Raw genomic sequence first — 26,257 nt, 5'->3', positions numbered from 1 at the left:
TTACAAATACTCTTGGTCTGTACCTCTATCCCTTCTTCAATGCCTTTTATCTATAAATTAGGATGCTTCATGTTGTCCCATAGTTGTTGGATATGTAGGTTTTGTTGCTGTAATGACTTCTGTATGCTGTTGACTGTGCTTTCAGTTTTGAATGAACTATCTTCTAACAGTGATATTCTTTTTTCCATTTTATCTAATCTTCCAAATTTTTTTCTATTGCTGTTTTCATTTCATTTATGTGTGTGTGTGTGTGTGTGTGTGTGTGTGTGTGTGTGTGTGTGTGGTACTGGAGTTGGAACCCAGAGGCTTTCTACCTTCAGGCTACACTCCCAAGACCTATTTTCTATTTTATTTGGAAACAGGGTCTCACTGAGTTGCTGAGAGCCTCACTAAGTAACTGAGGCTGGCTTCAAACCTGTGTGATCCTTCTGTCTCAGCCTCCCAAGTGTGCGCCACCACACCCAGTTTTATTTCATTGACTCTTTCATTTCATTCCAGACCTCTTTCTGATTCTTTCTTAGTGTCTCCATTTCCTCTTTCATTTCTTTTACACTTGCTTTGAGGCCTTTCATCATATTAAAGATCAGGATTCGAAATTCTCCTTCTTGCATTTCTTGTAGGTTAGTACTTATTATTTCCATTATTTCTTCACTGTTCCTAGTTCTCATATTTTCAGGATTCTCAGGCTTGTTTTTCTGATGTTTTGGCATCTTGTCTTTTGTGGATATTATTTCTGATCCAATCTTAGCAGTAGGAATTTATAGAGATATCAGCAGGTAAGCAGAGGAGTCTCTGTTCTCCACAGCTAAAGCTGGACTGGTCTCACTTCTCCCTGTTCAGCACAATTGGGAGGTCTGTAGTGATCCCAGAGATCCTACTAGTTGGGTCTAGTGTTAAGCATAGGTCTCCCCACACACTTTCCACTAATCAGAGCCTGAGTCTGTCTGAGCCTCTGCTATGTCCAACAGCAGACTCTACTCCCACCTCTCCAAGTTGTAATGCAAAGTCTCAGATCCAGGGAGTTTATCGGGGCTGCGGGAGACCCTGGGGTGCAGAGCTGGGTGATTTTCCACGGAACCACAATTTCACTTATGGTGTTTTTTTTTCCTGTGGTACTGAGGTTGACACCCAGGGGCTTTTCTACCTCCAGACTATACTCCCAGACCTATTTTCTATTTTATTTGGAAACAGGGTCTCACTAAGTTGCCGAAAGCCTTACTAAGTAGCTGAGGCTGACTTCAAACTTGTGCGATCCTCCTGTCTCAGCCTCCCTAGCGCTGGGATTACAAGCATTCTCCACCACGCCCAGCACTTATGGTGTTATTGAGAGCTGCTCTGGATCTCTGGAGAGTGTGGTACTCTCAGCTGCCACTACGCCTTCACTGGGTCAAACCACAAAATCTAAGACCCAGGGAGTTTATCGCAGCTGCGCGAGTCCCTGGGGGCGCAGCAATGGAAGTTCTCCTGTTGGGACCACAGTTTCACTTATGATTTTGGAACACACTGGTCTGGATATCTGGCGGGCATGGTGAGCACGGCTGCCGCTGGTAAGATGGTGGCGCCCTCGGCTACAAGGAGTGTGGGTTTCTTTTCTGGTGTTGAGCTCCACTCTGGATACCTGGAGGGCTTGGTGAGCTCAGCCACTGGAAGTTGTAGGTGGTATTTGCACAGAAAGGACTGATGACTTACAACCCATGGGTCTACAGCTGATCACTTTAGGTCCTTGTTTTCCTTTTCATCTCTGGAGACCAGAGCTATGATGCAAAATGGCGCTGGGGTGGCACCCACCACCACAAGGCAGGCCGGTTTTTTTCTATTCTCTGGTCAGTCTTCTAATCTTATTCTCTCCCTTGTTTTTATCGTTTTTATTTCTCTACCGATAGTATTTTCTGGCTTTGTAGAATGCTGTTTTTGAGGCAATGGAGATCGGGTATCAGGAGGACTCATAAGTGCTGCTTCTCTCGGTCGCCATATTCCTGAAAGAAGTCATATAATTTATATATAAATTACATATAAAAATTATAATTTAGCCGGGCGTGGTGGCACACATTTGTAATCCCAGCATTCAGGAGATGGAGACCAGGGGATTGAGGTTCCTGGACAGCCTCAGCTACTTAGTGAGGCCCTCTGCAACTCAGACCTGGTTTCAAAATAAAGAATAAAAAATAGGGCAGGGGCTGTAGCTCAGGGTTCAAATGCCACTGGGTTCCATCCCCAGATCTGCAAAAAAAAAATTGTAATTTAATACCATGAACACCTTTATCTGTAGCCCAGAGTTAATAGTTAACATTTTCCCTACTTTATCTATTTGTCTTTCTGAGACATTTTAAGCAAAATTGTAAACATTATGGAATCTCTAGTTCTTTGCTGATCTTCTAATTTTTTTGTCTATATTGAAAATGAGGTATTGGATTCTCTAGCTATTGTTTATCTATTTCTCCCTTCAGTTTTGTCAGTTTTCACTTGATATTTTTTGAAAATCTGTTATTAGATGTGTATTTTTATGATGCTGGGAATCAAACAACTTAGGGCCTTGTATATGCTAATCAAGCACTCTCCACTGAACTATATCCCCAGCTCTCCCGTTACCATTTCTTATAGGGCAGGTCTACTAGTGATAAACTATCTGCTTTTATTTATCTAAGAATTCCTTGATAACTTTTCATTCAAAGAATAGTTCTGCTATCTTTGGAATTTTCAGTTGACAGTGTTTTTCTTTCAGCATTTTTAAAATGTCATTGTACAGCCTTCTATACTCTGTGATTTCTTATGATAAATAAGCTGTCCGTCTTATTGAAATTCCTGTATATTGTAAATCACTTCTGTTATGCTCCTTCCAATGTTTTCTTTTCATCTTTGGTTTTGGTTATGATTAGTTTATCCAACTTGCAATTTATTGAGTTCTTTTTTGTGTATGTGGTACTGGTGATTTGAACCTAGGGGTATTCTACCTCTGAGTTACCCCACCGCTCTATTTTATTCTTTATTTTCAAACAGGGTCTCACTAAGTTGTGCAGGGCCTCACAAGTTGCTGAGGCTAGCCGCAAACCTGAGATCCTCCTGTCTTAGCTTCACAAGTACTGAGATTATAAGTATGTACCTCTAGGCTCAGCTTTTATTGAGCTCTTGAATGTATAGATTAATGTTTTTATTAAATTTGTTACATTTTAGCTGGGCGTGGTGGCACACGCCTGTAATCCCCACGCTTGGGAGGCTGAGACAGGAGGATTGCACAGGTTCAAAGCCTCAGCTACTTAGGCTCTCAGCAACTTAGTGTGAGACCCTGTTTCCAAATAAAATATAAAAAAGGTCTGGGAGTATAGACCGGAGGTAGAAAGCCCCTGGGTTCCACCCCCAGTATCACCAAAAAAAAAAAAAAAAAAAAAGTTGTGACCTTTTAAGCTATTATTTTCCTTATTTCCCTCCCTTCGTACCTTTTTCTTTTTCTTTTTTTTTTCCATGCTAGGAATCAAACTCAGAGCTTCATACATGATGGGCAAGTACTCTAGCACTAAGCTATATCCCCAGCCCTTAAACATTATTTCTTCATCTGGCTCTTCATTCTTCTTTCTACTTATTCAAACCTGCTTTTGAAACAACCCTTCTAGTGAAGTTTTTATTTTAATTATTTTACTTTTAACTCTAAAATATCTGTTTAGTTCCTTTTTATAATTTTGATCATTATTGGTATTTTACATTTGGGGAGAAATTATTCTTATGCCTTTTCTATAGTTTTTTTTTTTTTTTTTTTTTTTTTTTTTTTTTTTTGGTAGTGGTAACTGGATGAAAGGGCATTCTGTCTCTGAGCTATACCCTGGCCATTTTTATTTTTATTTTGAAACGGGAACTCACTAAATTTCTGAGGCTGGCCTTGGACCTGTGATCCTCCTGTCTCTGCCTTCCAAGTACTGGGATTACAGTTTTGTATCACTATTCCTGACTTCTATAGAATGTTTAGACATAATGTCTTTAGACATTCTTAATCTTTAAAAATATTTATAATAGCTGATTTAAAGTCCCTATCTGTTAAGTACAACTTTATGTAGGAGGTCAGGGACAGTTTTTGTTGATTGCTTTTTTTCTATGTATGGCTACACTTGTTTTCCTTTATAAGTCTTATAATTTTTGTTGAAACTGGACAATTTATTTATTTTTGTGGTACTAGGGATTGAAACCAGGGGCATTCTACCTCTGAGCTACACCTCTCCTAGCCTTGTGTTTTATTCTTTATTTTGAAACAAAGTCTCGCTAAGTTGCAGACAGCCTCACTAAGTAGCTGAGGCTGACCCTGAACCTGTGATCTTCTTGTCTCAGCCTTTCAAGTACTGAGATTATAAGCATGTGCCACCACACCCGGCTGAAACTAGACATTTTAAATACTGTGACAGCTCCGGAAGTCAGATTCTCCTCACTCTGCTCCCCAGGGTTTATTATTGTTGATTGTTGTTTTTGTTATTTTTTTAGTGAATTCTCTGAAATCCTGCAAAATATGTATTTTTTTTCTGCAGTACTGGGGATTGAACTCGGGCATTCTACCTCTGAACTACACCCGCCAGCCCTATTTTTTTAGTCTTTTTATTTTTTGAAACAGTCTCACTGAGTAGCAAAGGGCCTAAGTACTTAGCTGAGGCTGTCCTTGAACCATGATCCTCTGGTCTTAGCCTCCTGAATTCTGGGATTTCAAGCACACACCACCATGCCTGGCTCAAAATATGTATTCTTTTTGTATGTGACCACTGATGTCTCTACTCTAGTAACTTAGTGCTCAAATAATGATTTGACAGAGATTTTCTTAAAGACTTGCTGAGGGCTTCTGTGAGCATGTTGGGGTATACATTCAACACTTAGCCAGGGAGTTTACAACTCTGCCTTAGCTTTCATTTCCTGTTTGTACAGAGCCTCAAAGTCAGCCAGAGGTGAGTGCTTAGGTAGTTCTCGTGTCTTGTATGCAGCCCAAGCATTTGGCCTTCTAGATTCACAGAATCTAGAAGCTTCACAGATCTCCTAAAGATATCTCATTCTTCAGCTACCTTTTAAGAATTTGGAGTCAGGCATGGTGGTGCATGCTTATAATCCCAGCATTTGGGAGGCCAAGACAAGGAGGATCCAGGTTCACAGCCAGCCTCAGCTACTTAGTGAGGCCTTTTACAACTCTGAGACTCTTTCAAAATAAAGAATAAAAAATAGGGCTGGGGGTATAGCTTGGAGGTAGAATACCCCTGGGTTCCATCCCCAGTACCGCAAAAAAAATAAAAAAATAAAAAAAATTGGGGTTAATACATTGTTTGCCACAACTGTATTTTTCACCTTATGCATCTTTCACATTAAGCACTTACCTTTAAATATTATGAATTTTCCCCCAGCAAGAGGCTTTTAGTACTAGGTTTGGAAAGAAAGCTCCAGCTCCTTTCTGCTTACCACTGGACATGTGGGATGTTATTTTTCAAGGATGTCACTGAGCTGGGCAAAGGTGAATGTGTCTAGGTCAGGATAAAATGCCACAAAGCTCCCTGTTCTGAGATTAGCTGTTTTTCTTGGATAAATACCCTACTGGTTTCTGCAAGCCTTTGGTTAATTTACAGAGTTCTGAAAAAGCCTATTGTAATCATTTTTGTTAGCTTTCTCATTGCTTTTATTGCAGAATGGACTTTGAGAGCTCCTTACTTTGACATTTTCACCTATGTCACTCATTATGACAGCTCATCCTAATTACTTCAGTATGCATCTCTACAAAATAATATTTTTCTCCATAACCACAGTACCATTATATGACACCCAGGCCAAAGTAACATTTGTTTCTTAATATCATCTAAGTTCTTATTTAAATATCCCCTAGATGTACCAAAATATCTCATATAATTGACTTATTCATCTCTTGACCTTTTGACTAAGATCAGGTGTAGTATCTTTTTCTTTTATTGGTGCATTGTAGTCAAACATCTTAATGGAGTACAAGATGGTAGAGGCATACATGCATACATCACTCATTTAACCCTTTCCCAATTCCCATCCCATTTCCCATTCCCTCCCCCTCCCTCTTTCTCATGTTTGGCTTAGTGATTGACTGTGATATGCTTATGACTATACATCATGTACATTAGAGTATTTTCTTCTTTCCCACTCCAGTCTCCCTCAGGTTGCCTATTTTCTCATCTATGGTTTCTCTTTCTTCAGCTGAAGTTTCTCCTATGACCCTCTTTCTCCCTAGCTTCTAAATATTAGAGAGAGCATCCGATTTTTTACTTTTTGTGACTGACTAATCTCACTAAGCATAATGTTCTCGAGTTCCATCCATTACCCCACAAATGACAAAATTTTGTTTTTTGTGGCTGAGTAAAATTCCATTGTGTCATATCTAATAGTTTTGTATTCAATTCATCTGTTGATAGACATCTTGGCTGGTTCCATAGTTTGGCATTTATGAATTGTGCTACTATAAACACAGATATACATGCATTAGCTTGATAGTTTGGTTTTCATTCTTTTGGGTAGATACTCAGAAGATATTGCTGGATCATATGATAGGTTCGTTACCATTCTTTTGAGGATCCACCACACTGTTTTCCAAAGTGGTTGCACTAATATGCAATCCCACTAACAATGTATTAGAGTTCCCACTTCTCCACATCCTCATCAGCATTTGCTGTTTGTGTTTTTATGATTGCCATTCTAATTAGAGTTAGGTGAAATCTCAGGGTAGTTTTGAACTCCATCTCTTTGGTTGCTAATGATGTTAAACATTTTTTCATACATTTATTAATCATTTGAATTCCTACTTTTGTGAGCTATCTATTCAGTTCCCTTGCCCCCCTTTTTTTGGTGGTACTGGGGTTCCTGGAAACCCTTTTACCTTCAGGCTACACTCCCAGACCTATTTTTATACTTTTTTATTTGGAAACAGGGTCTCTTAAGCCAACGCAGCTAGCTTCGAACCTGTGCGATCCTCCTGTCTCCACCTCCCAAGCACAGGGATTACAAGTGTGTGCCACCACACCCTTGCCCATTTTTATTGGCTTTTTTAGGTACTAAGAATGAAACTGAGAGGCATTCTACCTCTGAGCTGCACCCCCAGCCCTATCCCTGTTTTTTATCCTTTATTTGAAGCAATGTCTCGCTAAGTTATGGAGGGTCTCACTAAGTAGCTGAGGCTGGCTGCAAACTTCCATCCTCTTGTCTCAGATTCCCAAGTACTGGAATTACAAGTGTGCACCATCATGCCCGGCTTGGTTGTTTTCTTAGCAATAAGTTTCTTGAGTTCTCTATATATTCTAGATATTAGTCCTCTATTGGAGGAATAGTTGGTAAAAAAAAAAAAATTCTCCCATTCTGTCAGCTCTCTTGAGGTTCTTGGTAGTTTCCTTTGCTGTACAGAGCTCTTCAGTTTAATGCAATCCAATATATTGACCCTCCTTTTAATTTCTTGTGCCTTTGGGGTCTTATTGAGAAAATTTTTACTTATGCCTATGTGTTGCAGTGTTGGATCTATGCCTTTTTCAAGGAGCTGCAAGGTCTCTGGTCTGATTTCCAAGTCTTTGATCCATCTTGAATTGAATCTTGTGCAGGGTGAGAAAGTGGAGTTTATTTCCATTTTCTGGATATGATTAACCAGTTTTGCAAACACCATTTGTTGAAGAGGCTATCTTTTTCCATTGTATGTTTTTGGCCTTTTTGTCAAAAATCAATTGGCTGTAAGTGTTTGGATTTGTTATTGAATCTTCTATTCTGTGCCATTAGTCTATGTATCTGTTTTTGTGCCAATACCATGCTGTTTTTATTATTATGGCTTTGTAGTATAGTTTGAAGCCAAGTATTATGATTCCTCCTGAATGGTTCTTGTTGTTGAGAACTACTTTGGCTATTCTGTTTTTTTTTGTTGTTCCAAATGAATGTAGGGACTGATTTTTCTATGTCCGTGAGGAATTACCATAGTAATTAATGGGTATTGCATTGAATCTATAGATCACTTTTAGAAAAATGGCCATTTCATGTTTAATCTGCCTATCCAAGAGCATGGGAGACTTTTCCATCTCCTCAGGTTTTCTTCAATTTCTTTTTTCAATGTTTTATAATTTTCTTTGTAGAGCTCTTTTACCTCCTTTCTTAGGTTTATTTATTTATTTATTTATTTTTTTGGTGGTACTGGGGTTCCTGGAAGCCCTTCTACCTCCGGGCTACACTCCCAGACCTATTTTTACATTTTCATTTTGGAAACAGGGTCTCCTAAGCCAGCGCACGCGGCTGGCTTTGAACCTGCGCGATCCTCCTGTCTCCGCCTCCCAAGCGCGGGGATTACAAGCATGCGCCACCACGCCCGGCCCTTTCTTAGGTTTATTCCTAAGTATTTTATTTTTTGTGGGATAACCTGAGTGGAAGTGTCTTTTGGATTTAGTATTTGTTCTTATAAGTTTAATTATTGGCTTATTCATACCAGAATCCAATCAAGGACTACACATTTAGTTGATAATTATAATCTCTTAGTCTTATTCATTATTTTAAATTTTTATTATTATAATTTTTTAGCACTAGGGCTTGAACCCAGGGGCTTTCTATCTCCGAGCTACACCCCAGCCCTTTATATTTTTTTGTTTTGAAATAAGGTCTTGCTAAGTTGCTGAGGGTCTTGATAAATTGCTGAGGCTGGCTGTTTTTTTCTTTTTTGAAAAGGTCTCACTGAGTTGCAAAGGGCCCACTAAGTAGCTGAGGTGGGCTTTGAACCCATGTGATTCTCCTGTCTCAGCCTCCCAAATGCTGGGATTACAAGCGTGCACCACCACGCCCAGCTAGAGGCTGGCCTTTAACCTGTGATCCTCATTTCTCAGCCTCCCAAGAACTGAGATTATAAAGCATATACCACCACACATAAAATTGTGTACATGAAAGACTTACATCAATGTCTCCCATATAATTAATACCTGAATTCTATACTTGTAACATTTTTCCATAATTGTTCTGTCCATAACTATCTGGCTGTGTTTAAATTTTCCTGAACCACTTCAGAATAATATACATCCATAATAACATATTTTGACCACTAATAGTTAAGTATCTCAGAATAAGGATACCTTCCTATTTGACACTATATATTTATACTTAACAAAGTTAATAGTTTTCCTAAGATCTTCTCATGTTCTGTCTATAATCACATTTTCCCACTTACCTTTTATAGCTTGTTTTTCTTTTTAAAGTCCAAATCCAATCAAGGGCTTTTTTCTCTCCTAGTTTAAAACTACCATTTTCTACTGTTCATTTATTCAGTTGGTCAGGAATTTAAAAAAAGCACAGTGAGGACAGTTTTTCTCTATAATGTGTAGGGCATTAGCTGGAAAAAACTTTGAAGGCTGAGGGTAACTTGGTGTTCAGGTATTTGAATCATCTGAAGTCTCATTTATGTATATGATGTGTATCCTGGGAGGATACAAAGTACTAGTATATGCCCTCCCCGTTGGGCTAGCTCCCTCACTGCCAGGTGGTTTAAGGCATTCACTCTTTGTACATGGCAGCTCAGATCCATGTACATGGAATACTAATTCCAGAAAGCTCTGCAGAAACTGAAATTGCCTTTCCCAACTTAGCCTTAAAAGTCACAGATGTCACTTCTCCCATAGTCAATACGTTGCAAATAAGCCTGCTCATATTCAGTGGGGGTTGGGGGCACGTAGACTCCTATCAGCAGGAAAGGTTCAAAGAATTGGGAGCCATATTTTATTTATTTGTTTATTTATTTTTGTGGTTCCAGCAATTGAACCCAAAGGTATTATACCTACAAACTATACTCCAAACCTATTTTATTTTTTATTTGGATTAGGAATTAGATTTCAAAATAACCAAATTGGCCGGGCATGGTGATACACACTTGTAATCCCAGTACTTGGAAGGCTAAATCTGGAGGATCTCAGGTTCTCGGCCAGCCTCAGCTACTTAGGCCCTCCAAAACTTAGTGAGACCCTGTTACAAAATTAAGAATAGAAAATCAAGCTGAGAGTGTAGCTTGAGATAGAATGTTCCTGAGTTTGATCCCTAGTACCAGCACACACACACACACACACACACACACATACACACACACACACACACACACACACACACACACACACACTTCCTATTTTCCTATTAGGAAGGAGGGATAACTGTTTCTAATTCACCATTGTTAAGGTACTGTAAAAGTGATGAATGGATAATGAAAATATGGTCTATATACACAGTGAATTTTACTCAGCCATAAAGAAAACAAAATTAAGTAATTTTCAAGAAAATGGATGGAATTAGAGAATATTCTATGCTAAGTGAGATCGGCCAGTCTCAGAAAGCCAAAGGTTGAGCTGGGCATGGAGACACATACCTGTAACCCCAATACTTTGGAGGCTGAGACAGAAGGATTACAGGTATACAATACCTTCAGCAATTTAGGCCCTCTGCAACTTAGTGAGACCCTCTTTCAAAATAAAATATAAACTGGGGCTGATGCGAAGATCAGAGGTAGAATGCCTCTGGGTTCAGTTCCTAATACCACCACCACCAGAGGAGAAAAAGCAGCCAAGATTTGTATGTTTTCTCCCATACATGGAAGCTAGGAAAAAATAAGAAACAAAAAGGACTTTAGTCAATGAAAAGAGAAACTGGTAGAATAGTGCAAAATACTTGGCGGAGGGTGGTAGAAAGGGGAAAACAAGTATTGAAAAGGAAACAGTTCGCTGAGCATGGTGGTGCACACTTGTAATCCCAGCGCTTGGGAGGTTGAGACAGGAGGATCACGCAGGTTGGAAGCCAGCCTCAGCTACTTAGTGAGACCCTGTTTCCAAATAAAATATAAAATAGGTCTGGGAGTATAGCCTAGAGGTAGAAAGCCTCTGGGTTCTACCCACAGTACCACCAAAAAAAAAAAAAAAAAAAGGAAAGGAGACAGTTCAAATAATGCTATGTCCATATATAAAGATATCACTAATATTATGATTATAATGGTGCTACAGGCTCTTTTCCTTAACTAGAATTTATTGAATAGGGAAAAACTACTAGGCAGCTAAGTCGCAGCATCAACTCTTTATTGCAAAGTCAGTAGGAAATAGAAAAGAAAGAGAATAAAAGCAGAGTGCCTGAAAGACACACTGGAGAGCTGGGTGTGGTGGTGCACACTTTAATCCCAGTACTTGGGAGGTTAAGACATGAGGATCACAGGTTCAAGGCCAGCCTCAGCAACTTAGGCCCTCCCCAACTTAATCCCTGTTTCAAAATAAAGAATAAAAATAGGGCTGGAGGTGTAGTTCAAGGTAAAATACCCCTGGGTTCAATCCCCAGTACCACCAAAAAAAAGAAAGAAAGAAAGAAAGAAAGAAAGAAAGAAAGAAAGAAAGAAAGAAAGGAAGGAAGGAAGGAAGGAAGGAAGGAAAGAAAGAGGCACGCTGGAGAGCCCAAAAGTGGAACTCTGCCTTCCCCTGAGACCCTGGCCCTTAAATAAAGTTTTCCCATTGGTGTGTTCTTATCAGCATTCCCAAGACAACAGGGCCAACAACTCATTTTAGGCAATTGAATTGGTATTATCTCATTTCTGATCAGTGTACTCTTAAGTGTAAGAGTGTGTTATCTTTTTTCTACTTCTGCCATATCAGTTGCCCATTAATTGGTAGTACTTTGAAGTAACATACTGAGCTTACACCCTAGGCTGGGTCACAAATGAAAATAGAGAAACAGAGACATCTATTATAGCTTGCATATCAAGGCTGGGTCTTGATAGAAAATGAGGAAACTGAGGCCCTAATCACAGCCAATGCAGTGGTGTGTGATCACTTAGAGCAGAGCATAAGGCTCTTGCTATCTCTGCAGATTTTCAAATGTGTCAGGCAAAGCTTCTTGTGATCTTAGGGCTTTAAATTGTGCATGTGTGCACGTGTGTGTGCGCGTGTGTGTGTGAAGGCTAAAAGCTCTAATTGCCTCTACATTCTTTTTTTTTAATTTTTTTATTGGTGCATTGTCATACATCTTAATGAGGTACAAGATGGTGGAGACATGCATGCACACATCACCCAATTAGCCCTTACTCAATTCTCATTCCCTTCTACTCCCTCCTCATGTTTGGCTTCGTTATTGACATTGATATGTTTGTTAAAGTACATCATGTGCAATAGAAAATTTCCATCTTCCCCCTTCTATCCCCTCAGTTGGGTCACCTTATTTGCCATCTATAGTATCTCCTTCTTCATCTAGAGTCCCTCTTATGACCCATTTTCCCCCTAGATTCTTTATATTAGGGAGAACATCCAATTTCTTATTTTTTGTGACTGACTGATCTCGCTTAGCATAATGTTCTCCAGTTCCATCCATGTCTCTGTAAATGACATGATTGTGTTTTTTTATATATATTTTTATTGGTACAATGTATTTATACATCATAATGGGATAAAAAGACTTGTGTAGACTTAAATGCACACATCACCCAGCCAGCCACCACCCAGTCTCCACCTCACTCCCTCCCCCTTCCCTCCCACCCATGCTTGGTTTAGTGGTTGAATTGGATATGAATATGTACATCATGCACTTTAAAGAGTTTCCTTCTTCCCCCTCCCATCCCCACATTTAGGTTACCTTATTTGCTCCTCTATAGGATCTCCTTTTTCACCTGGAGCTTCTCCTATGACCCCTTTCACCCTAGCTTTCACATATTAGGGAAAGTATCCAATTCCTTACTTTTTGTGACTGACTAATCTTGCTTAGCCTAATGCCCTCAAGATCCATCCATTTCCCTGAAAATACAGCAATTGTACTTTTTTATGGCTGAGTAAAATCCCATTGTGTACATATCCCACAGTTTTGTAATCCATTCATCTGTTGGTATACATCTTGGCTGGTTCCATAGTTTGACTATGGTGAATTGTGAAGCTATGAACATAGATACACATGCATTAATTTGGTAGTTTGGTTTCCTTTCTTTTGGGTAGATACCCAGAAGTGGTATTGCTGGATCAAATGGTAAATTTGTTCCCATTCTTCTGAGAATCCTCCATACTGTTTTCCAAAGTGGTCACACTAATTTGGAATCCCACCAACAATGTTTTAGAGTTCCCATTTCTCCACATCCTTGCCAGCATTTGTTGTTTGTTTTGAATGATTGCCATTCTAGTTGAAGTTAGGTGAAACCTCAGGGTAGTTTTGATTTACGTCTCTCTGATTGCTAATGATGCTGAGCATATTTTCATGCATTTATTGACCATCTGAATTTCTTCTTTCATGAAGTGTCTATTTAGTTCACTGCCCATTTTTGATTGGGTTATTTGTTTTCTTAGTGCTGAGTTTCTTGAGTTCTGTGTATATTCTAGATATTAATCCTCTATCAGAGGAGTAAGTGGCAAAAATCTCCTCCCATTCTATTGGCTCTGAGTTGAGGTTCTTGATTACTTTCCTTTTCTGTACAGAAGCTCTTCAATTTAATGCAATCCCACATACTGATTCGCCTTTTAGTTTCTTATGCCTAAGTCTTCGATCCCTCTTGAATTGACTCTTGTACAGGGTGAGAAAGTAGGATTTATTTCCATTTTTCTGCAAATGGTTAGCCAGTTTTGCCAACAGCTTTTGTGGAATAGGATATCTTTTCCCAGTATATATTTTTGGCCTTTTTGTCAAAAATAGTTTGTTTTATGAAAGTAGCTGCACCTCTGTTTGGGGCATAAATGTTATGCCCCAATAACTATTATTATTTCCTCTTGCTGGGTTGTTCCTTTTACCAACCAGTAAAAATGACCTGATTTGTCTCTTCTAATAAACTTGGGCATGAAGTCTAACTTGTCTCATATCATAGTTAGTATTCTTGCTTGTCTTTGAGTTCGATTTTAAATTCAAGGCCAGCCTCAGCAACTTAGCAAGAACCTCAGCAACTTAGCAAAACCCTGTTTCAAAATGAAATATAAAATGGCCTGGGGTATAGCTTGGAGAATATCCCTGGTTTCAATCTTCAGTACAAAAACAAACAAAAAAATCACCCATAAACAACCTTAAATTCCAAGCCAAGGAGGTTGATTTTCATCCTTTAATCAATTGTGGGCTTTGGGTATTTCCCTTATGGGAAGGAAAATCTGGCCTTGTGCCTTAGTGAGACCCTGTTTCAAAATAAAGAATAAAAAAATAGAGCAGGAAAGAGGATATAGCTTGGAGGTGAAATGCCCCTGGGTTCCATCCCCAGACCCGCAAAAAAAGAAAAAGAAAAAAGAAAAAAAAAGAAAAGTCAACTCTGGAGGCAGAAAATACAGCTGATACAGGAAAATATCTTGTTGACACCTCATCCTGTTTCCCTTGCAGCACGAGTAACACCAACCCTACCCAAGCAGGACCGTCCTGTGCGTGAAGGTACCCGAGTCGCCTCCATTGAGACAGGATTGGCTGCAGCAGCTGCAAAGCTGGCCCAGCAGGTAGGTGCTGGCACTCAGGCAAAGACCCTGCCACTTATTCCAGTGTGGCTAAGCCTCAACACTCAGACTTTCAGGCTGATAGGATTCCACTATTGTCTCAGTAGGGAGTGAGTAAGCTTCAGTCTTTATCCAGACAATATCCTAGCAGCCTCATATAACCTTTACGTCCCAGTTCCATACCATGCTACTTTCATAATTACATAGTCAACACGGTTTAAGAAAGAGAATGTGGGGCCCAGAGGAAAGCCCTTGCTGATACTACTTGCCTTCTGGGTGCCTTAAAAATCCTCTCAGATGGGAAGCTGGGCATGGTGGCACACACTTGTAATCTCAGCATTTGGGAGAGGCTGACACCCTTTGTAACTCATTGAGACCCTGTTTCAAAATAAAGAATAAAAAATAGGACTGGGGGTGTAGATCAGAGGTAAAATGCCTCTGGGTTCCATCCCCAGTACCGCAAAAAAAAAAAAAATTCCCTCAGATGGGAAGGACCAGATCTATCCTTTGCCTTCAGACAGAAGTCCCAAGAAGGTAACTCTGCTGAGTGCACTTCAGTTCTCAGCTACTCACCAGTATCAGGATTGGTTCTATTAGAAAGAAGTTCTTGAGCCGGGCGTAGTGGCGCATGCTTATAATCCCGGCATTCGGGAGGCTGAGACAGGAGGATCGCGGTTCGCGAACAGCCTCATCTACTTAGTGAGACCCTCCGCAACTTAGTGAGACCCAGTTTCAAAATTAAGAATAAAACATAGGGCAGGGGGTGGAGCTTGGAGGTCAAATGCCTCTAGGTTCCATCCGCAGACCCGCAAAAAAAAAAAAAGAAAAAGAATTTTTTGAGCATCAGGGAAACTCACCAAGTACTGTCTGCATGTATGTCCCTATCATTCTGAATTTCATTATAATGTGAGATTACAATGTTCCAATAAATGTATGTTAAAAAAAAGAAAAAAAAGTTTTTATGCCTGCCGTGGGATACATGTCTATAATCCCAGCTACTTGGAAGGCTGAGGCAGGAGGATCACAATTTGAAGGCCAATCTAGGCAACTTTGCAAGACCCTGTTTCAAAATAAAGAACAAAAGGGGCTATGGGTATTGCTCAGTGGTTAAATGCCCTTGGAAAGTGTACTACCAAAAAAAAAGAGATTTTTCTTGTCCTCTATCAAATACTATTATTACCTTGATCTTTACCCCTTGCTTTTCAAGAAAACATCAGTCACTATTTGTTTTTTGTCCTAAAGGATCATCCTCACTAAAATTAACTTTACCACATAGCATTATAGTTTACAGAGTTCTTTCTTTTCTTTTTTTATTTTTTGTATTGGGCATTGAACCCAGGGGCATTCTTCTATTTTATTTTGTAAAAGGGTCTTGCTAAATTGTTAAGTGCCTTGCTGTGTTGCTAAGGCTGATTTGGAACCTGCAAACCTCCTGTCTCATTCTCCCCTGTACAGGTATATGCCACCATACCTGACTGCAGAACTCTTCTCTTTTTGTGTGTGTTATACTGGAGATTGAACCCAGGGGGTATTCTACCTCTGAGCTGTACTCTCAGCCCTATTTTATTTTTATTTTGAAATAGGTCTCATTAGATTGATGAAAGTCTCACTACTTATTGAGGCAGTCCTCGAACATTTGATCCTTCTGTCTCAGCCTCCCAAGTACTGGAATTATAGGTGTTACACCACTATGCCCGAAGAGCATTTTGTGTGTGTGTGTGTGTGTGTGTGTGTGTGTGTGTGTGTGTGTGTGTTTTACTGGGGGTGGAACAGGGGCTTTTCTACCTCTGGGCTATACTCCTAGGCCTATTTTATACTTTATTTGGAAACAGGGTCTCACTAAGTTGCTGAGAGCCTCACTAAGTAACTGAGGCTGGCTTCGAACCTGCGTGATCCTCCTGTCTCAGCCTCCCAAGCGCGGGGATTACAAGCGTGCACCACCATGCCCAGCTGGACGACAAGCGCTCTTTACATATGTAATATGCTCAAAAACCCTGGAAGCATTTGAAGGTGAATGTTCTAGTGTTTTCCTTACCCAAATCTCCTTACTTTCTCATGTTACATCCTATAGCATAGAACATTGAACATCTGCATTATGTTGAGTTCTTCTGTGTACAGTGTTTAATGTAATATGCCCAATAGTCTTATTCAATAGGTGATATTTTCATCATTTTACAGGTGAAGAAAATGAGTCTCACTTTAAGTGACTAGTCCAGGATAAGACAGCCAGTAAATGGAGGAGACAAGATTCAAACTCACATCCTCTAACTTCAAATTTAATGTTACTTAATATTTAAATAAAACAGTTTTAATTTGTATTTTAATAATTATATCCTATTTAAATATATAGAATGATGTGTTTAATATGCTATTGATGTTTTTCATATGATATTCTTTTTTTGCAGTACTGGGGTTGAAACCCAGGAGCATTCTACCTCTGAGCTACACTCCCAACCCTATTTTTTTTTTTGGTGGTGGTGGTACTGGGGTTCCTGGAAACCCTTCTACCTCCGGGCTACACTCCCACACCCATTTTGATATTTTTATTTGGAAACAGGGTCTCTTAAGCCAGCGCGGCTGACTTTGAACCTGCACAATCCTCCTGTCTCCGCCTCCCAAGTGCGGGGATTACAAGCGTGTGCCACCACGCCCGGCCCCCAACCCTATTTTTTATTTTTTATTTTGAAACAGGGTCTCACTGAGTTGCAAAGGGCCTCACTAAGTAGCTGAGGCTGCCCATGAATCCAGATTCTCTTGTTTCAGCCTCCCAAATGCTGGGATTATAAGTGTACACCACCATGCCCAGCTATATGATATTCTTTATAGAGCTGTAGTTTCTTAGAAATTACTTGGAGAGCAGGGCATGGTGACACATGCTTGTAATCCCAGTACTTGAGAGGCTGGGACAGGAGGAGTGCAGGCTCAAGACCATCCTCAGCAACTTAATGAGACTCTCAGCAACCTAGCAAGACCCAGTTCCAAAACAAGAATTAAAAAGGTCTAAGACTGTAGCTCAGAGGTAAAATGCCCCTGGGTTCAATCCCCAATGTCACAATAAAAAAAGAAATGTTTTGGAAGCTGTTGTTGGGTACCAGCAGAGACCAAAATGGACAGGTGGCCTTTTTTTTTTTTACCAGAACTTCTCTCTGTTTTAGATATAGATATAGATATATATACGTACATACATATAGATACAGAAATATAGATCCATATATAGATACATGTATATGTACATATAGATATATATCACAGTTCCATGCAAGATGTAATTAATTTTTAAAAAGAAGTTGTACTATTTTAAATAAACAGAGAAACTAAAAGTGTGGAAACTACTCTTAGTGCCTTTTACAAAGTAACTTCTGTTTGGACTGATCAGGAATTACTTCAAAAAAAGGTGTTAGCCGGGGGTGGTGGCACACGCTTGTAATCCCAGCATTTGGGAGGCTGAGACAGGAGGATCCAAGTTTGCAGACAGCCTCGGCTACTTAGTGAGGCCCTTTGCAACTCAGTAAGACCCTGTTTCAAAATCAAGAATAAAAAATAGGGCTGGGGGTGTAGCTCGGAGGTAGAATGCCCCTGGGTTCCATCCCCAGTACTACAAAAAAGGGGTCTTGATCTTGGGGAGGACTTTGCAAGCTGAGCTTTTGGTAGGGGACAGGGAGGCATTCCAATAGAAGGAAATTTCCTCCTTGGTAGAGCACACAAGGCCCACTTGATCTAGTCTCTAGTTACCTCTCCCTGCTGACCTCCCCATGCACACCACTTACACCAGCCATTCTACACTGCAGTACTCCTGGCTTGCTCCATGCCTCAGACTCTCTCATGCCTTTGTGCTGGCACCAGCCATTCCTTCTGCCCATCTGGAATTGTGTCTTCTCCAGTGCTATCTTTTAGCACCCCTCACACTACTGACTACCGCTTTAATTCAGTGGCCTTCTTTTATTCTTCCACAGCAAATCTCTCATGGTATTTAAAATGATCAGTGTATTTTCTTGCATCCTATACTAAACTATAAATGCTTCAAGAGTGGGGATATATTTAATTTAACATGGTATCCCCACTATGATAAGCATATGTGTTTATTCAGTGTTGGGGTGAGTGAATGAATAAACAAGGAGATCTGTCTGGATCTGAGGCTTCATTTGGGACTGTAAGATAAAATAAGTAACAGTGAAAACAATAAGTTCAGGAGCCAGCCTGCTGGCTTTGAATCCTAGTTCTACCCTTTGGACAAGTTACTTAATTTTTTCCTCAACCTTGTAAACTTTCTTTTAGAATTAAATGAGATATATTGTTATCTATATACATATACACACACAAGTGCCTAGAATGGCACTTTGTATAAAATAAGGACTGTAGGCATGTTAGCTTCCCATAATTATCTTGTGGATTAGGTAAGTATAAGTAGCCACAGTAGAAGACCATGAATATCAGGCCAGGTAGTTTGAACCTGGGTGGAGAGCTGGTAACAGGTTGTTCAACAAGGAATTTGGCAAGGTGACAAGGTAAAATGGTCCTATTATTAGACAGTCTAGTCATCTTTGGGGATATCTGAATTATTATATGGGAAAGAGTTTGGCAGCAAAAGTAGAAAACATACACACACACACACACACACACACACACACACACACACATTTACTTTGGTACTAAGGATTGAACCGAGGGGTGTTTTACCTCTGGGCTACGCCCCTTTTTATTTTTTATTTTATTTTTATTTTATTTATTTATTTTGGGGTACTGAGGATTGAACCCAGGGAGTATTCTACCTCTGAGCTACACACCTAGCCCTATTTTATTTTTATTTTGAAACAGGATCTCACTAGGCTGATGAGAGTCTCACTGGTTGCTGAGGCTGTCCTCAAACCTGTGAGCCTTCTGTCTCTGCCTCCTAAGTACTGTGATTATAGATGTGCACCTCGACCTGCTCTTCTTTTTTGTTTTGAAAGAGGGTCTCAGCCGGGTGTGCTGGTGCACGCTTGTAATCCCAGCATTTGGGAAGCTGAGACAGGACAGCCTCAACTACTTAATGAGGCCCTTTGCAACTTGGTGAGACCCTGTTTTAAAATAATCAAAAATAGGGCTAGGATGTAGCTCGGAGGTAGAATGCCCCTGGGTTCCATCCTGAGTGACACACACACACACACACACAAAAAAAAAAAAAAAAAAAAAAAAAAAAACAAAAAAAAAAAAACAACAGGATCTTGCTAGGTTACTGAGCATCTCATTGTATTACTAAGGCTGTCCTTGAACCTGTGATCCTTCTGTCTCAGCCTCCCAAGTACTGGGATTAAAGGTGTTTGCCACCACACTGGGCTGAAAGTAGAATAATTTAAGCTAAGTAATGTAAATGTGATGAGAAAATTTGTGGAGTCAGATGAAAGAAAAGGGGACGGAAGTGCCATTCCTTGTGTTGGCAGTATAACTGAGAAAAGAGATTCTGAAACCAGATGGCTTAGGTCTGAATCCCAACTTGGCCACTTATTAGTCCTGTGACCTTGGAAAAGTGATTTAGCCTTTCTTTGCCATAGTTCCTTCATTCTTAAGATGGACTATAATTCTTGTTTAAGTTCTTATAAGGATAAAATGAGCAATTATAGAACAGTGCCTGGCATGTATTACCAATATTCCTATTGTCACCCAGAAACTACTTATGGTAGCCGCAGCCTGTCATATTCTCCAGAGGCAGGGCTAAGTTCATGTTGCCAAGAGAAGGCAAAGAAATGTAATCACTGAGTTGGTCTGTGTGGCCATGTAGTATGTTAGAGTTAGAAGGTGAAGCACCACTTGCCCAGGTTCTCAGGGCTTCAGATTCCTCAACTACACAGGCAGAGAGCAATGGATGGATAAACCTAGGTACTAGGGGAAGTGACACAGCTCCTTATTTGTCCCTTCCATCTAAAATGAGGTTTTAGACGTAGTGATCTAGAAGATTGTCAGGTCCTCTGTTAGAAGAAAAGGACCAGAGCCAGGTGTGGTAGCACACACTTATAATCCCAGCGTTTGGGAGGCTGAGACCAAAGGATCATGTTCAGGGGTCACTGTTCACAGACAGCCTCAGCTACCTACTTAGTGAGGCCCTCCGCAACTTAATGAGACTCTATTTTTAAATAAAGAATAAAAAATAGGGCAGAGGGTGTAGCTTGGAGGTCGAATGCCCCTGGGTTCCATCCCCAGACATGCAAAAAAAAAAAAAAAGAAGAAGAAGGAGAAGGAGAAGAAGAAGAAGAAGAAAAGGACCGGCAAGATGAAGATTAGCCATTTTAAGAAATAGAGGTAGAATAATACTTTAGCACTTGTTGAGCTCCTATCATGTGCTATGTGATTTTACATCATTATTTTATTGAATCTTTCCTACAACCCTGAGAAACAGATCTTATTTTACACACTTTATAGATAAAGAAGCTAGGATTCAGAAAGGTTAGTGACTTTGATCACAGTCTTCCACCTTAGGGAGCACATACCTGCATTTGAACTCTGGACGGTCTCGTTCCAAAGCTAATGATGCCTCTACTATCTGATGCTCCATTTTGAGAAGTTTGCAGAAGTGTCGTCAGACCTGCTCATATCCTGGACCTAATTACTTTGTAGCTCTGAGGCTACAGTTCCAGGATATGACTCAGTCTCTCTGTACCTCAGTTTTCTTATCTGTAAGATGAGGGATTTTTCTTCTTAGGGCTAGTATGAGGACTAAGTAATATACAGCATAGAAAGTACCTCAGCTGCTGGTTTAAATTTAGCTGTTATCGGAAGTATTCATAGTTCACCTCACTAATGACAACACTAGGACCCAAACCCAAGTATCCAAGGCCATTTGCAGTTCTCTTGCCACTGGACTGCTCCTTGGCAGTGATGACTTAAGGATGGGTGATACCTCGTGTAGTAGAAAGCTGTGTGCTGTGTGTACGTCCTGGCTAGGTGTGGGTGTGTGGAGGGAGTAGTGGACTACATAGCCAGGTTGACTGCTGCCTTTTTTACTTTTCCTGGGAATCTCTTCTTCACTCCTCAATCTCTATTCCCACCTGGCTTGTGTTTTAGGAGCTGCAGAAGGCCCAAAAAAAGAAATATATCAAGAAGAAGCCTCTGCTGAAGGAGGTAGAACAGCCTCGCCCTCAAGACTCCAATCTCAGCGTGACAGTACCCACCCCAACACTGGCCACTACCCCCCAGCAGCCTCTTGCCGCCTCACCCCTGCCTCCGCCTGAGCCTAAGCAAGAGGCTCTGTCAGGAAGTCTTGCTGACCACGAGTATACTGCTCGTCCCAATGCCTTTGGCATGGCACAGGCAAACCGCAGCACCACACCCATGGCCCCCGGCGTCTTCTTGTCCCAGCGGCGCCCCTCAGTTGGCTCCCAGAGCAATCAGGCAGGACAAGGTACAACAGCCATATGGTGGTAGAAACCGGAGGTCTAAAGCCGCCTGCTCCAACACCAGGGAGGGACACTGAAAGCCAACCTAAGCTGCCTGCACTTGATCCCACTGGCTGTGGAAAAATGTTGACTGATTTTAAATAGAGGCAAGATCAAATTCAGATTCAGAAAAGTCCTTCTGGTGGTGAGAGGAGGGTGGACTGACAGTGGGAGATGTGCCAAGGAGACACATACAGAGATTCAGGCAGGAGTGCAGAAAAGCGGAGCTCTGGCCAAGCTGATGGAAAGGGAGGGATCAACTGATTAAACATGAAGATGATCGAATAGGATCTGGGAGGTGGAAAGGAAGAAAGAGGCAAGTGAAGCCAGGCGCAGTGGCACACACCTGTAATCCCAGTACTTGGGAGGCTGAGACAGGAGGATCAAGGCCAGCCTCTGCAACTTAGCCAGACTCTCCGCAACCAAAGACCCTGTTTCAAAACAAAAAGTGCTGGGGGTATAGCTCAGAGGTATAATGCCCCTGAGTTCAATTCCCAGGACCAAAAGGGGGAAAAAAAGGATGCAAGAGAGAAGGGTCTCAAGCCTACCTTTTCCCCCACTTTGGCCTTCAGAGCTCAGCCCCTAGAGTACATACATCCCAGTGGCACTGAGGTTTGTATAGTATTCGGGCTTGATGAGGATGAATTTCTAATGAAACAAGGCCCCAGGAATGGTGGCATCAGGAACATTGGACCATAATCACTAACCAGGTGATTCTTCAACCCTGTTGAGTGTGATAAAAGGATGTGAAAGCACATTCACCTCCCTGGAAATGATTGGGACCAAAAGAATTCACTAGGGAAAAGAAACCAGACAGACTATAAGTAGGGCGACTACAGCTGCTGCAGGAAGTGAGGGGAGGAAGAGCCAAGGCACATGGTATTGGCTGGAAGTGATTAAGGAGGGCTCCTTGAGCCCGGTGTGGTGGTGCATGCCTGTAATCCTAGCACTTGGGAGGCTGAGGCAGGAGGATCACAGGTTTGAGGCCAGCCTTTGCCACATAGCAAGACTCTCAGCAACCTAGCAAGACTGTTCCAAAACAAAAAGTACAAAAGGGCTGGGGGTGTACCTGGGAGGTAGAATGTCTCTGGGTTTGGTCCCCAGTACCACAGAAAAGGAGTGTTTGTTGGCCAATATGGCCTAAGGATGAAGAAACTCTGGGGAGAGAAACACAAGGAGAGGTGGCCTGAGAACACTTAGTGCCAGAGTTGCTGCTGAAACCCTTGCTTACTTTTCCCTTCCCCCACAGGAAAGCGTCCCAAAAAGGGCCTGGCCACAGCCAAGCAGAGACTCGGCCGCATCCTGAAAATCCACAGAAATGGCAAACTACTTCTGTGAACCAAGACCCCTCGCGTCCCACTCCTCGTCCCTTCACCCCCATTGCCTTCTCCATTGTCAACTTTCGGGGCACTTCTGGATCCCATCTGCCCCGGACAAGGTGCTGAGGCGCATTATCCTGCTTTCTTGGGACTGACCAAAGGCATGGACAACCCTACAGACCTCTCCCTGACTCCCCTGACTCCTCCCCCTTCCACTTGAACACCCTGCCTTCCTTTTCCACACCCAGAGCAGCAGGTAAACAGGAGAGATTGCCAACTGACTAGCGCCCTCTCTGCTCCTTCAACCCATTTCCCCTCCACCTGCTTGGCCTGTCCTTTACTCTTGTCCTGCACCCCAGTGCTGAAACAGGAGGAGGAGAGGCATGAAGAGAGCCTGGGCAGCTCCCTGCTTCCCCGTCTCCAGTCACCTACCCCTCTGCACTTCCTTTCCCTGCTACTCCCACCTCCAGGCTTGGTCCTGGGAGAAGGCTGCGGTCTCTGCCCCCTCTTGCCAAATACTTGATGGAAAAAAAGAGAAGAGCCGGATCCCCTGACTGCCCCACTGTGGCCATTTCCAGAGATGGCCTAGAATGGCTGATTTTACTTCTCCTTGGGAAGAAAGGCCATTCCCATCACTGTTCAAGGTGGGGCAAGGACAGAAGCCCGAGCCTTTGACCATAACGCTGTAGTGCATTGGAGGAAGCTACTTTTGGCTGGTGACACACGAAGCCCCTTACCCCAGGGTGAGCGCCAAGATCTTAGAACATTATACTTGTTCTGAGGCTGGGCTCCAGCAGGTGGCAAGCCTGAGATCACCTGTGGCTAACACACATAAGCCTGGCCTGCCAGCTGGCTCCTCCATCCACACTGCAGAGCTCGGCCTGGACCTTCTGGAGCAGGCGTGGTGGGCCGGTCTGGCTCCTTCATCGGGAATCTCCATGCTTCTTTCCCCACCTGAGGTCTTAGTCTGAAGACTAAAGGCTTATATCTTCACTCCTGGGCCTTTGCACTTACAGACCGCAGGTCAGCGTTTAAACAGAGCATACACGGGCTACTCGAGAGCCCGTGTCTAGAGAAGAGATGCCCATCTGTGAAGGAGCAAACCATCTGATCTCCCTCCCTGCTCTTTCCTTTGTGTACTGCGTCCATTGTCCTGACAGTGCCCCACCTCCCTCTTGTCTCGCCTCATCGGCAAAGTGGACTTGATGAAGAACACCCCTCCCCCACCCCATTTTGGCATGGTCCAAGTGGAGTGTGTTCCTGTCCTCCACCCTCCTCTCCAGCCTCACCCCCAGCTGGCCTTGCACTTCTAGGGAACTTAACGGCTATCATGCAGGCCACAGGGAATTTGTGAGGCTTCCTGTCATTGTGTCTGTAGTCTGTCTCTTCTCCATGGCCCCTCCTCTACTGTCCTTCCTTGGAATCAGGGGTCCTTTAGCCTATTTGCTTTTCTACCTTGGGGATCCCAGGAGCCAAGCAGTCCTCCCAACTAGTCACACCAAAGGCAAAAAGCCTGGCTACCTCCCCCCTAGCACGTGAGCTCCCTATTCCCCTTCCCTCTGTTTCCACCCAACTTTGCTTATCTTAGGGATTTCAAGGCAGCCAGAGGTAGTGAGAGGAGGGCAGAAGCCTCTGTCCCTATGTAAGCAGCTGCCTGACTAAACACTGACTGCTGTCATTAAGACCAAGTCCCCGGCCCTTTTGCCCATTAACACCCTTGATCTTTCAAAGGCAGCTAATTGCTAGCAGATACCCCTGATTCCATACCTCTTCTTCCTCTGTATCTTTGTTAAAAAGTTTCTGTGGAGCTAAAACCCAATCCTCCATTTGACTGGGTTTATTTAGTTTAGTTGGGTTCTGAGAGTCTTCTGTTTGTTGTTTTGTGTTGTTTCCAATGAAAAGCAAGTTTACCCTCAGAGTTATGCTTTTCCAAAGAGGCTAGTGTGTTTTTTGTTTTGTTTTTGTTTTAATGTTTCAGGTTCTAAGTGAAGTGAGTTGGGGAGGGGTTGGAAGTGGTAGTAACCAAGGTTTAGAACATGGTGAGATAGTTACCTCTGATCTCTAATCCCCAGCAGAGAACTGGGGGTGGGAGAGGGGGCAGGGAGAGAGGATTTCTATTCACCTTTAATATATTTTTACAAAAAAGCAAACAATTTAAAAACAAACCCACCGCTTCTGTACATGTCTAAATATATTTTTAGAAGTGGGTAGGATTGTGAATTTCTGATGCAGGGCCTTTTTATAAATAGGTTAGAGTAGTATCATCTGGATTTCTCTGTTGTTTTTTGCCCCGTTTTTTTCTTGTGTTACTAATGTAATTTATATTTTTTTTAGATCCTCCCTTTCCTATAGAGATAAAAGTGATTTATCTTGGCAAGTGCTTTGCTTGGCATTCTTTTTTTGTGTGATGGTGACTGTGATGGTGTGGTACAAGATCCAGGGATGTGGTGCTTTCTCTCTGTCTTTCCATCAGTGAGTCATCAGTGGGTTTTCCCTGGTGCCCACCCTTCAACCTGAGGTGAGAAGGGATCAAGATCCCTGCCCTCTGGAGGGGCATAGTTCACACTCCTGAAATACAGTGAGCAGAAAAGAGAGGATGTAGCCGGGTGTGGGGGCACACGCTTGAAATCCCAGCATTTGGGTGGCTGAGACAGGAGGATACGGGTTCACAGACAGCCTCAGCTACTCAGTGAGGCCCTGTGCAACTCATTGAGACCCTGTTTCAAAATAAAGAATAAAAAAATAGGGCTGGGGGTGTCGCTCGGAGGTAGAATGTCCCTGGGTTCCATCCCCAGTACTGAAAAAATAAAGAAAAGAAAAGAAAGGATGTACAAACGCCGGGCGTGGTGGCGCACGCTTGTAATCCCCGCGCTTGGGAGGCGGAGACAGGAGGATCGCGCAGGTTCGAAGCCAGCTGCGCTGGCGTAAGAGACCCTGTCTCAAAAATATAAAATAGGTCTGGGAGTGTAGCCCAGAGGTAGAAGGGCTTCCAGGAACCCCAGAACCACCAAAAAAAAAAAAAAAAAAGAAAGGATGTACAATTGCAAGGAGCCTGACAAGTTTAATGGAAGGCTTTACTGGCTACACCCAAATCCTCTTTCTCAGAATGTGAGATACCTTTTTCTCTGACATCTCCTCT

General features: G+C 42.0%; 1 protein-coding gene across 2 annotated transcripts in view; it reads left to right on the top strand.

The window, feature by feature from the left end:
• PHF8 (PHD finger protein 8) overlaps nt 1-23,137 on the top strand; it is a gene marked incomplete at both ends in the record, with an annotated part of 115,353 nt that extends 92,216 nt beyond the window's left edge. For both annotated transcript variants that reach the window (XM_080719622.1, XM_080719621.1), the window contains 3 exons: nt 14,284-14,393; nt 21,429-21,765; nt 23,049-23,137. In XM_080719622.1, coding sequence (XP_080575748.1) covers nt 14,284-14,393; nt 21,429-21,765; nt 23,049-23,137 — 536 coding nt within the window. The remainder of the gene's footprint in view (nt 1-14,283; nt 14,394-21,428; nt 21,766-23,048) is intronic.
• Between the last annotated feature and the right edge of the window lie 3,120 nt (nt 23,138-26,257).

The sequence above is a fragment of the Muscardinus avellanarius genome, assembly GCF_963383645.1.
Source record: "Muscardinus avellanarius genome assembly, chromosome: X".
Taxonomy (NCBI): domain Eukaryota; kingdom Metazoa; phylum Chordata; class Mammalia; order Rodentia; family Gliridae; genus Muscardinus; species Muscardinus avellanarius.
Note: the sequence above shows the minus strand (reverse complement) of the source record. Positions and strands in the feature narration are given on the sequence as shown.